This window comes from Lissotriton vulgaris, chromosome 1_1 (genome assembly GCF_964263255.1).
Source record: "Lissotriton vulgaris chromosome 1_1, aLisVul1.2, whole genome shotgun sequence".
Lineage (NCBI taxonomy): Eukaryota > Metazoa > Chordata > Amphibia > Caudata > Salamandridae > Lissotriton > Lissotriton vulgaris.
In genome coordinates, this window is record NC_141685.1 from 2,006,956,289 (window position 1) to 2,006,973,092 (window position 16,804).

The window sequence follows — 16,804 nt, forward strand, 5'->3', positions numbered from 1 at the left end:
CCGGTTTCCGAGCAAACCACAGCACCGAGACCGCCCTCATCGCAGTTATCGACGACATCAGGTCCCTGCTCGACAACGGGGAAACAGCTGCCCTCATCCTCCTGGACCTCTCAGCGGCCTTCGACACCATTTGCCACCGCACCCTGATACAGCGCCTCAGCAACACCGGAATCCAAGGAACGGCCTTGGAGTGGATCATCTTGTTCCTCGCCGGAAGAACCCAGAGAGTCCGACTACCTCAGTTCCGATCCGCGGCCACCGAAGTCATCGGCGGCGTTCCGCAAGGATCCTCGCTCAGCCCCACCCTCTTCAACGTCCACATGAGCCCCCTCGCAGCCATCGCACGCCAACACAACCTTAACATCATCTCCTATGCCGACGACACCCAGCTGATCCTCTCCCTCACCAATGACCCCGCCACCGCCAGAGCCATCCTCCAAAAAAGGAATGAAATACGTTGCGGAATGGATGAAGCTCAGCCGTCTGAAACTGAACTCAGACAAGACGGAAGTCCTCATCCTGGGACCATCCCCTTCTGCCTGGGACAACTCCTGGTGGCCCCCTGCCCTGGGCATCACCCCCAAGCCAATGGACCATGCACGCAACCTGGGCTTCATCCTGGACTCCTCCCTCACGATGACCAAGCAATTCAACGCCGTCTCGTCATCCTGTTTCAACACCCTGTGCATGCTCCGAAAGATCTTCCGTGGATTCCCACCGAAACCAGGAAGACGGTCAACCAGGCCCTCATCACCAGACGTCTGGACTACGGAAACACCCTCTACGCTGGAACCACAGGCAAACTCCAGAAAGGACTCCAGCGCATACAGAACGCCTCGGCACGACTCATCCTGAACATCTCCCGTCACAGCCACATCTCTGCCCATCTGAAAGGCCTGCACTGGCTCCCCGTCAGCAGGAGCATCACGTTCAGACTCCTCACCCACGCACACAAGGCTCTCCACAACATGGGCCCCAAATACCTCAACAGCCGCCTCACATTCTACACACCCACCCGCCAGCTCCGATCCGCCAGCCTCGCCCTCACCACCTCCCCACTCACCTGTGGCTGACCCAGGACCATCTCTCCTTCAGGAAACAACTCAAGACCTGGCTGTTCGAGCAGTAGCGCCCCCCCCCCCAGCGCCTTGAGACCATAGCGGGTGAGTAGCACGCTATACAAATTTGTTTGATTGATTGATTGATAGTGCCATTGGCACCTATCCATGATATCTTTTACAATGAGCTTACCTGTGGCCAGGGTTGTGCCGATTGTGGATACAAAGGTACAGTCTTGGGAAAGAGCACAGGCCCTAGAAACCTCATTGGCAGGGAATCAGGGCACATCAGGTCAGATTTCATCAGCGCTCAGGCAAACATTGGGGGTAACTATGCAAAAAGGGGCACTTTCTTACAGCTCAAAACAGTGATTATTGCATTTATTGTGATTTTCTCATATTGCGAAAAGACTTTACCTTGTATCCCAAGTTCTTGGTCTAAATATTTATGTAAAAAGAAATACTATTTTTCTAATTTGGTCTTCATTCATTGAGTGTGGGTTTCATTTATTACCTCGGTGATTACAACAAATGCTTAGCACTACCCTCTGATAAGCCTAACTGCTCGCCCACAGTACTACAAAATATTAGTATTATCTATTTTTTCCGCTGTAAACCGATAAGGGTCTACTCAACCTCTCTGCATGGTGTACCACATTGTGGTGTGCTAAATAGAGGGATGGGTTTCCTCCAGCCAAACTAAGGTTGAGGACGTCAACAGCCCTACACACCACATTGCTAATGAAGCTCCCTCCTCTGTAGCTATGGCAGGAGCAGAAGATATACCAGCACTGGCTTCACCCAGATCCTCACACCCCTAATGGGGTCTTCAGAAGGCTGGCATTCTTCAGGGTCCAGGGATCCCTCCCATTCCTCATCGAGTCCCAGCCCGTAAGAATAAAGCTCATGCTCCGGGCTGGACTTTTTGTAGCCAGTTGACTCCTGAGGCGGCTGATGTCCGTCCACTCTATGTTGGAGTCAAGGATGGGGCCGCCGGGGTGGATGGGGGGGATAGGGAGGAGGTCTAGGTGGTGCAACTGGTGCCAGTCCATATTCATCAGTGGATCTTTGGGGCCCGACGGGCTGCTGGGGCTGGAGCCGCTGGCATGGATCTAAAAAGGGCCCCTTCAGAACTCGCCAGGCCCAAAGGCGCAACAGTTTGAACAAGCTGCCCAAATATAAGGTGCATTGTCTAACAAATTCTCAAAGCTTGTCAATGTTTGGTCCGGCTCCCGGAAACTCTGGAAGGTGCAAAGCCGACTCAAATGTTGGCTCAACTGCAGAGCCAGGCCTTAAGAGGCGACACTCCGTCTCGTCGGCTGATGAACAAGGTGAAGTTGAAGGACACTTCGACTTCTGTTCATTTCTGGACCGATCCAAATAGCTTGACGACTTTGAGTAAAATGACGACCTGGGGCTCCGCGACTGCTTCCAGGAGCTTGCTCTTTATCAGGACCTAAATCGTTGTGGCGTCACACATCGAGCCAGAAGAAGCTGGAGGGATCACTCCCTCTAGGTCTCTGGATGCATGGCGCGGCAGTCGGGACAGGTTATCGGGTCAGGGCCCCGCTCAAGGCACCAAAGGCAAACAAGGTGCTGGTCTGTCACATCGCCGGTAACAGGCACCTCATGGCTTAAAGCCAGCCTTCTTAGATGGCATATTCCTGCACACCAGGAAGATATCCTCGAAAAAAAAGTCAAAACAACACTGAAAAAACCTAGTCATAAAATGACTAAGAGGTATCTCCTCCCGTATCTGAGCTGACTGGCGCAGAAAAAAAGAACTGACGTCAGCGCATGTGGCTGGCATCTGTATAGGCACAGTGAATGTCATTTCTAGTGTGGACGATCCTATGCCAAGCTTATCAATGCCACCTACAAGCATGCAGGGGTACAGCTCATAAAACAATTCCAGATCCCGTCTGACACCTTTGGATAAGTATAAGGTAAAAAAAACCTGCAGCTAGAAGTTTCTATCAGATAACAGAACACTAAGATAGTAAGCAGCCCAAAGGGTCTCTCTTGAGGTACTTAAAGCCAACACAATCTTTTCTTTCCTTGAACACTGCCCATTCAGTTGCTTTTGAAAAATGAGGTACTCATAAAACTTGGTTGCTGTTGCTCCTCCTTATGGGAATGGTAAAAACAGCACATTTTGTACCAGATGGCACCATATCACATAAGTCTTTTAATTTCAAATTTGTTTTATTGATTTCAAGAGCAACAGTAAACACTACATTGCGAGGAAGGCATAGAAGGCAATCAAAGCAGATAGGTATACAGTGACCATTGGGCATATAGATGGCTAATTGTATTTGGTATAACAAAGGTTGCCTGAATTGCAGGTGTCCCCCGGTAGTGAGGCAATGAAATCGCAGGAGGAAACGCCCCAACCAAATCTCCCACCCACTCCCCCAAACTCCCTCCCTGTACCCTCCCCACCCAGTGTGCCGAACATGTGAAACTAACATAGCTACATTCGTATAGTAGATGATGCAATCACCCAGATGGTAACGAGGAGTCATGTGTATTCGCTGTGAGTCGTAGTATGCGCAGGTATTTAGGGCACGTGATCTCATTAAATTCTTTGGACAAGAGGGAAAGCAGCGAGAGCCATACCTTCTGATAAGCAGCCGTGGAGTGTGTGAGCGTAAATGCCTTCCATTCCCAAGGTGAACCATATTTTATGTAACCAACCCGTGTGAGTGGGTCTGGTGTTGGAGCCCCAAAGGGACAGCACGTGTTGTGTTGCGGCTTGCATGGCGATCCCCATCTGGCGACTTTAGGGGGAAGGTGAGTGCATAAGGTAGGCCTAAAATGGTATTTGTCGGGAATCTGGGGATTTCAGTGTCAAATGTGGAATCAATGTCGTCTAGGACTGTCTTCCAGTATTCCTGGACTTCACTGCATTCCTAGAGGAGGTGAGTTAAGGTGCCCCATTCCCTGCAGCCCCTCCAGCATAGCGCGCTACGTGTGGGGTTACCTTTATTGAGCCGGACCGGGGTGAGGTGCCAATATATGGCCAACTTCGTCGCCGCCTCCCTGGATGAAGTGTTGCGAGTGGTGTGGGAGGCTCTATAATAGACAGAACTCCATTCCTTAGGTGATAGGGCTCTTCCCAGTTCTGCCTCCCATCGCCTTTGGCCTGCTGTCTTGCCTGAAGGGGCGGGGGGTGTAAGCATTTTGTAGAGGTCTGTGATAAGATGTCTGTCCGAGTCCTTCGTCACTAGCCATTTCTCAAAGGTCGTCGTGGGTCTGCCAACTAGGGGGACGATGTCTGGGTGAGTGAGCCAGTGCCTAAGCTGGAAGTTCTAAAATAAGTGGGGGGAGACAACATCATAGCCCTGGATTATGTCCGACAGGGTGAGGAAGCCCTGCAGGTCGGAGAGGTGGCCGGCGGAAAGGCAACTAATGCCGCGCCATTGGGGGAAGGCCTGAGGAGCATTGCCCGGCGGGAAGTCTGGGTTATCCAGGACAGGGGTAAGTGGAGAGGGGAACGTGGTAAGCCCTTTCTTGACTGCAACCGCATTCCAGACCTGCATGACAGTACGAGTGATAGGGGATCGCAGGAGGTTTCGGGGTCGGTGCTGTCGCGGAAAGAATGGAATTTTCCAGAGGGACGTACCGGCCATTGCCCTGTCCTGAAATAACCAATGTTTCTCGGATTCTGGCCTGAACCACTCTACTAGATATCGAAGTTGTGCAGCTTGTAAGTATTGTAAAAGTTTGGGGACACCCAGGGTCCCCTCGTCCTTGTTCCTATATGCTAGTCGTTTATGTAGGCGTGCCCGCTTGCCCTCCCAGATGAAATGATGGAAGGCAGCCTGTAGGTTCGCGATGGCGCCAGACGGGGGGAGCACCGGGAGGGTTTGGAAAATGTATAGAATTTTAGGCAGAGCTGTCATCTTCACCGCTGCAACACGTTCCAGCAGGGAGAGGGGCTGTTTGGCCCAACGTGCAAGATCGGACCGGATTTGGGAGGAGAGGGCCGCGTACTTGAGAGTCAGCGTAGACTCCGTGGATGCAGTAAGTGTAATACCCAAATATGGGAGGTGCGTGGCCGACGCTAACCTTCCCCCGTAAGCAGGTGGAGGTGCCTGTGTCTGGGCGTTCCTGCCCAAAGGTACTATGAGAGATTTCCCCTTATTGATTTTGAAACCGGAGACAACTCCAAAGGAGTCTAATTCTGTCAGAAGGGCAGAGACAGAGCGGTCCGGACGATCCAGAGCAGCAATGATATTACATGGGGTTCCCGGCCGAAGGTCATGCCTTGGATGGCCAGGTTGTCCCGAATCTTTTGCGCAAGGGCCTCTACATATAGGGCAAACAGAAGGGGCGAAAGAGGGCACCCCTGCCTCGTGCCTTGTTGAATCTCAAAAGGGTCCGAGTGTAGACTACCTATGCGGACACGAGCCTGAGGGCGGTGGTAGCAGCTCGCTATCCAGGCCTGAAATCGATCTCCTATCCGAAAGCGCCGTAGGACTTGTTGAAGGTAAGTCCAGTCTACCCGGTCGAACGCTTTCTCCGCGTCAACAGCCAGCAGCGCAGAGTCCGAGTTCTGGAAATGGGCCTTATCAATCAAATGAAGTATTCGTTTAGTGTTATCGCTGCATTGGCGATTTGGAACAAAGCCTGATTGGTCAGGCTCCAAGATCCCGGGCAGACATGGACCGAGACGCGCAGCTAGGATCCCCGTAAAGATTTTCAAGTCCCGGTTAAGTAGAGATATAGGCCGGAACGCGAAGCAGCATGTGGGTTTTTTACCCGGTTTAGGTAGCACTATTATCGCGGCTGCTAGCATATCTGGGGGAATGGAGCTCGGGCCCTCAAAGGAGTTGAAGAGCCGGGTGAGAACCGGAGCTAACAGCTGGCTGAAGGTCTTATAGAACCCGACTGAAAAGCCGTCAGGCCCTGGGGCTTTAGGAGGGCGGAGGCGAGAGATAGCAGCAAGTAGTTCATCCAAGCGGATAGGGGCGTCTAGGGAATCCGCACTGTCCCAGGGACAGCTCCGTGACGTCTGCCGATTCCAAGTAGGTATGAACATCCACCGACGAGACAGAGTCGGCCTTATATAGAGTAGCATAGAACGTCCTGAATGCTTCCGCGATCCGGGCCTTACCAGAGATATCCAGACCAGAGTCATCCGTGAGGCCAGTGACTTTGGAACGTTGGATCTTCGCCCTCAGGGTGCTAGCAAGTAAGCGGCCCGTTTTGTTCCCCCCAACATAATAGCAGTGACGGAGCCGTAGAGCGGCGAATTCTGCTCGGTCCGTATCTAGGCTAGCTAATTGGGCTCTGGCGGCCTTCAGTTGTCTCCAGACCCGCGGAGCACCGGTACGGCTATGGAACCTCTCGAGTTCATTATCGTTCGCCCTGTTCTGAGTTGTCCCGTAGCCATGGCGCCCGGGAATATTGTCTGTGGGGGAGCCTCAAACTGTTCTCCCTGCAGTGGGAGTAGAACCAATATAGTGTGTTGCAGCAGCAGCCTTGGGTGGGGCCGGACCGCTGGCTTGGGCCCCAAGAGTGGATATAGGCAGCCCCTTTCGCTTCACTGTGCAGGCGCCCCGGGCCAGGGTCCGCAGCGCAGCGCTGAGCGGTGTCTCACACCCCAGCCACAGGACGTTCAGCCGGTTCCTCCCAGGGCCTCGGGCCCTCCACACTTCACCCTCAGGGCAGCACCTCAAATGCCTCTGGCTCCAGACCCCGCCGACGCGCCGACGGCCTCTGCCGCTCCCAAGTCTCGGGCCCCGGCGCCGCGTCTCTAATTCTGTCCACAGGCTCACTCCCCAGGCTGTAGCCTCTGTTGGAGCGGGGCATCGGACCACATAGTCTTCCCTGCAGTCGTCGCAGCAGCCAAGTGCCCTCCGACTTCAGAGTGACCCCCCCCCCCCCCGCGCGGTTGCAGCACTAGGCCTACAAGCCAAGGGCTCGAGTTTCGCTAAGCGGCAGCCAGGCGCGACCCGCGACCCGGATCAGCCCGCACTCACTGGGTCATCAGCGCCAGTCACCGCCTCACTCCGTGCTGTTGCCAGATCCGTGTCGCCCCCTAGGCCGCCAGTTCGTTGGTGCGGGGGAGGTCACTACTCAGGGGCTCGGGTTTTGCGGCAATCCGGCGATGGTGCTTCTCGCTCACTGCCACTCTCCGCAATGGTGGGCAATCTCCGGGCGACCGGGTTTTGTGCCGCCCCTCGACCCGCGCACACCGGGATCCTGCCTCCTCCGCAGTCGGGAAGCACTGATGTTACTCGTGGCAGCCGCCAGCTTTATCCAGCAAAATGGCGGGTCGGGACTCCGCCGGGAAGGAAAGTCCGCTTAGGGCTGCTGCAGGACTCCGTCGGCCCCAGGAGACAGCGGGAATCGACCCTCGGAGCCCCGGGTGCCAAGCGTTCGCTTTCTGGGGGCTGCTGTGGGGGGTAAGGGCTACTAAGTCATCAGGATGGGGGAATTAAGTCGGGAGCCTCACACGGCAACGTCCGTCCCGGTCGCCATCTTGGCCACGCCCCCCTCACAAAAGTCCAGATTCCAGGAATAAAAAAACCTAAATAATTTGTTCTAAGGTCAGATTCCTGAGTATAAATGGAAATGTTAGCTTTGCTGTACTCTCTGAAACAAGGATGACGAAACTGCAACTGAATGAGTACTTAATAAAGCTTTAACAAATGCATAAATAAGAACAGACAGTGTGTAATTGATTTAAAAAAAGTATCTTCTATATTAAAAATGTAAATAATGCATTAATATTAGAAAGCTCAGTTTAAAAACACTTCAGTAATGATGAAATATAAAAGTGCAGTCTACAATGGCCTTACAATGTCTGCTACTGAGACTGTTAAAGTATACAATGCATGCCATACAATATCTGATTCACCAAAGTAGTAAAATTGCACTTAGTAATATGGGTTATAAATGTTGGTGGTCAGATTAACTACTGATATGTATGTTTTATTTTTAAACAGCTGCAACTTACGATGGTCCATAGTTGCATACAAACAACACTGAATTCTTTAAGGATGAACACTTCTTAGCAGCACAACCAAGCTTGTAACTGGCAGCCCACACAACCTAGAAAAAACAAATATTTAGTTTTCACCAAACTGTCTATAGTTCAACTTTTGATTGTTTTACTGAAATATTTAGCTTAAATACAACCACTTGTAATCATTGGCAAATCTAACAAGTCTAGTTGTGTCTGCAGATGTATTTGTTTTGTCAATGCTTGTTTCATTTAGCAACTCTTATTAAAGCCAAAAAAAAATGGACATCCCAAGTCAATCAACCAATCAGGGGTTTGTAAAGCACTATACTCACCTGTTAGGGTCTCAAGGCACTGGGAGAGGGGTTTGTGCAGATCTGTTGGGGTCAATTGAAGAGCTAGTCTTGAGGTCTTTCCTGAATTGGCGCAGTGTAGGGCTTCTATGGAGGTGGAGGGGGAGCTTGTTCCATGTCTTGGCTGCAAGGTAGGAGAAGGACCATCCACCCGCTCTGTTCCTATGGAAACGTGGAACGATGGCTAGGGAGAGGTTGGCAGAGCAGAGGTTTCTCTTCACGGCAGGAAGGAGATGTGGTTGTTGAGGTTTTGTGGTCCTATGTTGTGGAGGGCATTTTAGACATGCATGAGCAGCTTGAAGTTATTCTTCTTTCAACGGGGAGCCAGTGTAGGTTGCAGAGGAGTTGGGTGATGTGGTTGTGCCTTGGGATATCGAGGAATAGTCTGGCTGCTGTGTTCTGATTGGTCTGGAGTTTGTGGAGGAGTATTTTGTTGATTCTGTTGTAGAAGGCATTGCCGTAATCCAGTCTGCTGGTGATGAGGGCATGAGTGACCGTTTTCCTGGAGTCGGAGGGTATCCTTTTGAATGTTTTTCGTAGTATGCGGATGGAATTAAAGCATGCAGAGGAGACACCGTTGATCTGGCGATTCATAGTGAGCGAGGAGGCCAGTATGATGCCTAGGTTATGTGCATGGTCTGTCGGGGTGGGTGGGTTTCTGAGGGTGGGTGGGGGGGGCGGCACCAGTTGTAGTCCCATGCGGAGGGAGTGGAGCCGAAGATGAGGACTTCTGTTTCCTTTGAGTTGAGCTTCAGGCAGCTGTTCTTCATCTAGGCTTTCATCCCTTCTTGAAAGTTGTGCCTGGTGATGTCGGATTCCTTGGTGAGGGAGTGGATGAGTTGGGTATCATCAGTGTAGGAGACGATGTTGAGCCCATGGTTTTCAACAATGGTTGCGAGGGGGGCCATGTATACGTTGAAAAGGGTGGGGCTGAGGGAGGATCCTTGGGATACTCTGTATCAGGTCTCTTTTGGTTCGGATAGGAAGGGCGGGAGTATTATTCTCTGTGTTCTGCCGTTGGGAAATGAACGTATACAGTCTAGGGCGTTTCCTTAGATGCCGTGGAGTCTGGTGGCTAGTGTGCAGTGGGAAAAAAAGAAAAAGGAAAATGGTCCGAGTTTGCGCAATTGTTCATAGATATTCTGTGTTACTTCGTAAAAACGTTCACCACATACATGTATCATTATTCATTGATAGACAACGTGAACAATAAAGCTTGCAATATTCAAAATCTGATTGCATTTATTCTTACAATCGTGTAGGATATAATTACTACATCACAGAAGTAACTTTTACTCCTCAAAGTTTGTAAGCGTAATTTTCAAATCATTATAGCGATGGTGCTCTCAGTGAGGAAAGGAGGGGATGTGATAGGGTTTGTGAGGGACTGGGTAAAGGTAGTGTGACATTGATAGCATCACATTAAAATCAGTAGGCCTTTACACTAGAGCTAGTACACATGTTCCCTAATCACATCACACATAGGCTAGACAAATCCATTGCGTTGAGTCCTATGGCGTGGGTTGGTGTAGTCTACGTTTCGACCCCTGTATGTGTGTAAGGGTTATTGTTGCCTCATGCTGGGGTCTTCGTCAGGATAGATACAAAATGTGAGCACCTACAACATAAAATCTGGCATTAGATGTTTGTGGTGGACTGAATTCAAAATATGGGCTATAGGTAAGGGAATACCTACATTAATGTGAACGGTCGGCGTCTGAACCGTCACTAAGTGGGCCCGCGTGGGCTCCAAGAAAATCTAAAGAAAAATGAAGGACAAATTTAAAGAAATTCACTGGCACATGGGCAGAGTACCCGTTAATGTGGAAAAACGGGCCTGAGACTTACTTGGGCAATGCTCCTATGATCGAGCATACAATTTCACTTATGTCACAATTAAAAGTCCAATGGAAGACGATTTCTTTTGTTCAGTGCCTGCTGGCATCATTCTGAAGAATCAAAAATAAGCATAATCAGGGCTGGAGGGTGGACTGCTTCAGTTGTACAAGTTCGTAACACAAAGGGGTGCTCAGATGGGAACTAATTTTTACAGGTAATACGGTAAAGGTCCGCTATGTTAAAGCGAAATGTTACTGTCTTAGGCAGTTAATGAACGGCTTAATATAAATATAGCCATCTCTGTTATTGGCAATCGGGTGCTCAATTGGACCAAAACGCGATAGGTGAAGATACCATTATGGCGTTATATTTTTTAAATTAGGTAAAAGCGGAGAACACCCATTATGGCGATGTTACTCGTTTACTGTTTAAACGCTTACGTTACACCGTGCCGAGTGGCAGCCCGCTAAGTTCAACAAAAATATACCACATCTTAACATTGCGCGACAGTATAGTCCGCATGTACCCATTACCGGCAATCACTCGTGGTATATCAAACACTGGAGCTCTGAGCGGCTATGTAGTTCCTAACCGATTATGCATGTTGGGGGAGTAAAGAAAGGCTCCCGTAAGGACTCCTACCTGGTCTTGATCGGCGTTCACTCTGCCATCAGGGTGAAGCACAACTGGATGAGTCATAAGTAGGCATGGGCGCAAAATCCGTTCCGCTCGCGGATTTTGCGGATTTTCGGTAAATCCGCAATCCGCGAGATTCGCGGATTTCCCGCAAAATCCGCAAATCCGCGCGCTGCGGATTTTTTTGCTTGTGTTCGCACTGCTCGCGGCCCGCGGCGCGGGCAGCAACAATCTCACACTCGCGAAATTACAAAAATGGCGGAGGAGTGAAGGAAGGAAGTGGCCCAGTCTCCAACTTCCTGTTCCTGTCCAGCAAGTTCCTCCCATTGGGGAGGGGTGAAGGAAGTGCCCCAGTCTCCAACTTCCTGTTCCTGTTTCCTTTCCTGGCCATTTTGGATTCGATCTTGACTGGGAAGGATTACTTTTTGTGGATGCTGCTGGATATTTGGATTTGAGGCCTTTTGGATTCAAAATTTGATTTCACAAGTAAGTTGATAAGTTGATGTTGTTTGTGGTGATTTTTGTGTGTGTTAATCGACTTTTGGGGTGGTGTTGGGGGCTGGCTATGTTGGTGGTGGGCCATTTGTAATAACTTTTGGATTCGAAATTTGATTTCACAAATAAGTTGATAAGTTGATTTTCTTTGTGGTGATTTTTGTGTGTGTTTTCCGACTTTTGGGGTGGTTTTGGTGATTTAGCGGGTATTTTGCCGCGTTCACGTCGTGAAGCAACAATCTCGCACTCGCTAAATTGCAAAAAGTGCAATTCTGCACCAGAAAACCACCAGCAGGCAGCATAAACCTTCTGAAACTTGATGGATGGCATTGGATTGTGGTGATTTGTGTTGTCTTTTTTGACTTTTTGGAGTAGGGGTTGGGGGCTGGCTATGTTGGGTGGGGCCATTTTGAAGCATGGTCCTCCTGGCCATGTGGATGGGAGTCAAGCGGCCATTTTGAAGGCAGGCAGTGAGCTTTGTGCCATAGGCCTGCACCCATTTTTCCTTGCTTTCACCCCTTGTGCCCAGGTTGAGTCAGTGGTACATGAAACTAACTACATGCCTCTCTGTGGGCTCTCTTGGATCAATGTTGAATTCCTGTTTCCCAAAAATGTAGCAATTCTTATTTTTGATATTTCCATATTGTGGTGTGCACGTGTATTCTAAATTTGATTTCACCAGTAAGTTGATAAGTTGATTTTCTTTGTGGTGATTTTTGTGTGTGTTTTCCGACTTTTGCGGTTGTTTTGGTGATTTTGCGGGTGTTTTGCCGCGTTCGCGTCGTGAAGCAACAATCTCGCACTCGCTAAATTGCAAAAAGTGCAATTCTGCACCAGAAAACCACCAGCAGGCAGCATAAACCTTCTGAAACTTGATGGATGGCATTGGAATGTGGTGATTTGTGTTGTCTTTTTTGACTTTTTGGAGTAGGGGTTGGGGGCTGGCTATGTTGGGTGGGGCCATTTTGAAGCATGGTCCTCCTGGCCATGTGGATGGGGGTCAAGCGGCCATTTTGAAGGCAGGCAGTGAGCTTTGTGCCATAGGCCTGCACCCATTTTTCCTTGCTTTCACCCCTTGTGCCCAGGTTGAGTCAGTGGTACATGAAACTAACTACATGCCTCTCTGTGGGCTCTCTTGGATCAATGTTGAATTCCTGTTTCCCAAAAATGTAGCAATTCTTATTTTTGATATTTCCATATTGTGGTGTGCACGTGTATTCTAAATTTGATTTCACCAGTAAGTTGATAAGTTGATTTTCTTTGTGGTGATTTTTGTGTGTGTTTTCCGACTTTTGCGGTTGTTTTGGTGATTTTGCGGGTGTTTTGCCGCGTTCGCGTCGTGAAGCAACAATCTCGCACTCGCTAAATTGCAAAAAGTGCAATTCTGCACCAGAAAACCACCAGCAGGCAGCATAAACCTTCTGAAACTTGATGGATGGCATTGGAATGTGGTGATTTGTGTTGTCTTTTTTGACTTTTTGGAGTAGGGGTTGGGGGCTGGCTATGTTGGGTGGGGCCATTTTGAAGCATGGTCCTCCTGGCCATGTGGATGGGGGTCAAGCGGCCATTTTGAAGGCAGGCAGTGAGCTTTGTGCCATAGGCCTGCACCCATTTTTCCTTGCTTTCACCCCTTGTGCCCAGGTTGAGTCAGTGGTACATGAAACTAACTACATGCCTCTCTGTGGGCTCTCTTGGATCAATGTTGAATTCCTGTTTCCCAAAAATGTAGCAATTCTTATTTTTGATATTTCCATATTGTGGTGTGCACGTGTATTCTAAATTTGATTTCACCAGTAAGTTGATAAGTTGATTTTCTTTGTGGTGATTTTTGTGTGTGTTTTCCGACTTTTGCGGTTGTTTTGGTGATTTTGCGGGTGTTTTGCCGCGTTCGCGTCGTGAAGCAACAATCTCGCACTCGCTAAATTGCAAAAAGTGCAATTCTGCACCAGAAAACCACCAGCAGGCAGCATAAACCTTCTGAAACTTGATGGATGGCATTGGAATGTGGTGATTTGTGTTGTCTTTTTTGACTTTTTGGAGTAGGGGTTGGGGGCTGGCTATGTTGGGTGGGGCCATTTTGAAGCATGGTCCTCCTGGCCATGTGGATGGGGGTCAAGCGGCCATTTTGAAGGCAGGCAGTGAGCTTTGTGCCATAGGCCTGCACCCATTTTTCCTTGCTTTCACCCCTTGTGCCCAGGTTGAGTCAGTGGTACATGAAACTAACTACATGCCTCTCTGTGGGCTCTCTTGGATCAATGTTGAATTCCTGTTTCCCAAAAATGTAGCAATTCTTATTTTTGATATTTCCATATTGTGGTGTGCACGTGTGTATTCATAAATGCCTACTTGCAAACTATTAAATGAAGCGCCACATATGCAACATATATTTAACTGATGTTCCTCTGTCTTCGTTTGCTTTTAGGTGCACAAAGTCAAGAACTCTGCATCATCGTTGAGCATCAGTGCCAGGAAGAAGTCCTGCTGCGGCCTGCTGTTCCGACATCTGAAGAAGAATCAGAAGATGGGTCCGAAAAGAGGTGCCCGTAGCTCCTCTTGCAAGAAAGATGTCTCTACTAAGGAGAAGAAGAAGCAAGTGGCACCACTTACCAAAGAGTCTGGTGCCTCGACCACTAAATTTATGTGGAAAAAAGAACCAAAGTCCACCATGAGTGCTGCACAGGTAGCCTGTTTATTGGTTCAATCACCAACGACCAGTGATGTTGGCTCAAGTACTATTCAACAACCAAAGCCGCAACAACAACTGCAGGAGCTAACAGTACAAGCACAAGTACATGCGCAAGGAGCTGTCCGAGAAGGAGCTGTCCGAGAAGGAGCTGGCCGAGAAGGGGAAGGCCGAGAAGGGGAAGGCCGAGAAGGAGAAGGCCGAGAAGGAGAAGGCCGAGAAGGAGAAGGCCGAGAAGGAGAAGGCCGAGAAGGAGAAGGCCGAGAAGGAGAAGGCCGAGAAGGCGAGGTCCATGAAGAGTTGCAAGTAGAGGTCAGTGACGAGGGCCATGTAGCGGCGCATGGAGCGGTGCAAGTGGCCACAATGGTTGTTCTTCCCGAAGTCGGGGCACAGGAGGAAATTGACTTTGGACCCGGGGTATCAAGTCAGGAAGACGAAGCCACTCCTCCTGATGATTCATTTTCTCCCAGCTCCCCAGCAAGGAAAAGATCAAGGAGGGTGTGTAGAAGTTCCTCTTCAAGCCCCGCTCCATCAGATGATCTGGATCCAGATCGGCAACTATCTCCGACGTCTGAGAGGGAGGCACACCATGAGCTGAGAAAGGTATCAAATGTTAAAAGGAAGGGCCCCGGAAAGCTCATACTTATGGATCCGAACGTCGGACTTGATGAAGTGGTGCATTCTGATGTTGATGAACAGGATGACAGTAATGACCTAGTCATCACACACGTCATTCCAGCCACACCGGCCATGCAGCAGACAGACATTTATACCCTATCCCGACGTCATGCTGAGCGTGACCCTGGCGATGTGGCACTGGTAGCACCACCAACGCAGTCATGTAGTACAAGTTCACCAAAACCTACAGCTCCCATATTTTCTCCCCAGAGGGGAACTCCATCCAGCTCGACTCCCTCAAGTAGGGTTGCTGCAATAATTGCACAACCCAGTAGAGGTCTGCAAGGCTCATCCACCACTGCTTCATCTGGCATTGGCAGTATCATCACCTCGTGCGGCAAAACCAGAAGTTTCCAGTCCCCAGTTTGGAACTATTTTAGTGTCCATGCAAAGCATGATAACCTAGCCGTTTGTTCCATTTGTACGACTACAGTTAGCCGCGGTAAGATTGGTACCAACTATGGTACCGGAGGCCAGCTAGGTCATCTTGAAAGATGGCACTCTGTAGAATGGTCTGCGCACCTAGCAAACATCAAGGCAAAGGAATCCCAAAGGGCAAGTGGCCAAAATAAACCCGTACTAGGTGTTTCATCTGAAGATGACGGGGAGGTAGAAGAAGCGTCAGACATTTATTCGGGCGCACCCAGTACCCCTGGCAGCACCACACCCTCCGGAACACATAGGAGGCACACTGAGAGTCTGGGAGACACACCAATGCGGAAAATGTCAACACTGAGCAGAAGTGGGTCGAAGAAGGCATCAGCATCATCCATTAAACTTGTCCAGCGCAGCGTTACAGACATGTTCTCCTCAGATGCGCCATTTCAACGCAACCACCCAATTGTGCGCCTGTATAACACTAAGCTGGCTAAAATGCTAGCGGTGGACCTTCTCCCTTTTTCGTTTGTCGAAGGTGTGGGTTTTCTTGAACTCGTGGCAACACTGGCCCCTAAATGGAAGGTTCCTAGCCGGTTCTATTTTGCCAGGGTTGCTGTTCCAGCACTACATAAAGAGGTGCTTGAGTTGGTTGGGGCAGCTTTGCAGAAGAGTGCTGTTCACACTATACACCTGACAACAGACATGTGGACCAGTTGCCAAGCCCTTGATTACATGTGCATCACTGCACACTGGGTCTCTTTTTCAGGGGTTGCTAAACGGATAAATGCAGGTGGTGACTTGGTCGACATTTTTAAGGGTGCTCGTAAACATGCAACATTAGCCATGTTTGGCATGGAGAAAACTCATACTGCAGACAACATTTTGCATGACTTTAACAAAAAGGTCTTGCAATGGCTGCCCAAAAGAAATTGCAAGGTTGGTTATGTTTCTACTGATAATGGCAGCAATGTAGTTAAGGCCATGGCGGAAGGTGACTATTTCAGAGTGCCGTGTTTGGCGCACTGTATGAACCTTGTCGTGCAAAAGTTCTTGAAAAAAGAACCTGCAGTCGACAAAATACTGACCATCTGCAGAAGAATATGCACACATTTCAACCATTCTTTTAAGGCCCGGAAGGAGCTGAGGCGCCAGCAAAATGTACGTAGAATGCCAGTGAAAGCACTTATCCAGGAGGTGGCAACACGTTGGAACTCAACCTTCTACATGCTTGAGCGTCTGCATGAGCTGTTTCCAGTAGTCAATGAGTATTTCTACAACCTGGGTGGTGATACGACAGAAATGATGCTAGCGGTGGAGCAATGGCAGCTAGTTAAAAGCCTGACAGACATGCTTCGTCCTTTTGAGGTCTTCACGCGTGAAGTCAGCAGGGAGGACTGTTCTTTGAGCAAAGCTATCCCATTGTTGCTGAAGCTCGAGCACCAAGTCAAGGTGGTGTCTTCAGAATTAAAGGATGTGGGAAAGAATGAAGCATATGAGTTGGCGCAGAGATTATTACAACGCCTAGTTAGCAATAAACGGCTTGTAAATATCAAGAAACAACAGCACTACATTTGTGCTACTATTCTGGATCCACGTTACAGAAAGCCATTGTTAGGAAAAGTATTAATTCCTTTTGAAACTTCAGATGTTACAGAGTACAAAGGTTGGCTAGCTCGGTCAGCCATTCGTTTTGAAAGAGAGAGGAAGGAAA

The 16,804-nt window shown here is 49.4% G+C and overlaps 1 protein-coding gene across 1 annotated transcript in view; it reads right to left on the reverse strand.

The window, feature by feature from the left end:
- The window catches only part of LOC147751530 (GLIPR1-like protein 1), a 919,403-nt gene that overhangs the window by 574,923 nt on the left and 327,676 nt on the right, over positions 1 to 16,804 (reverse strand). The window contains exon 2 of the mRNA XM_086938645.1: positions 8,026 to 8,120. Within this exon, the coding sequence (XP_086794771.1) occupies positions 8,026 to 8,120 (95 nt within the window). The remainder of the gene's footprint in view (positions 1 to 8,025; positions 8,121 to 16,804) is intronic.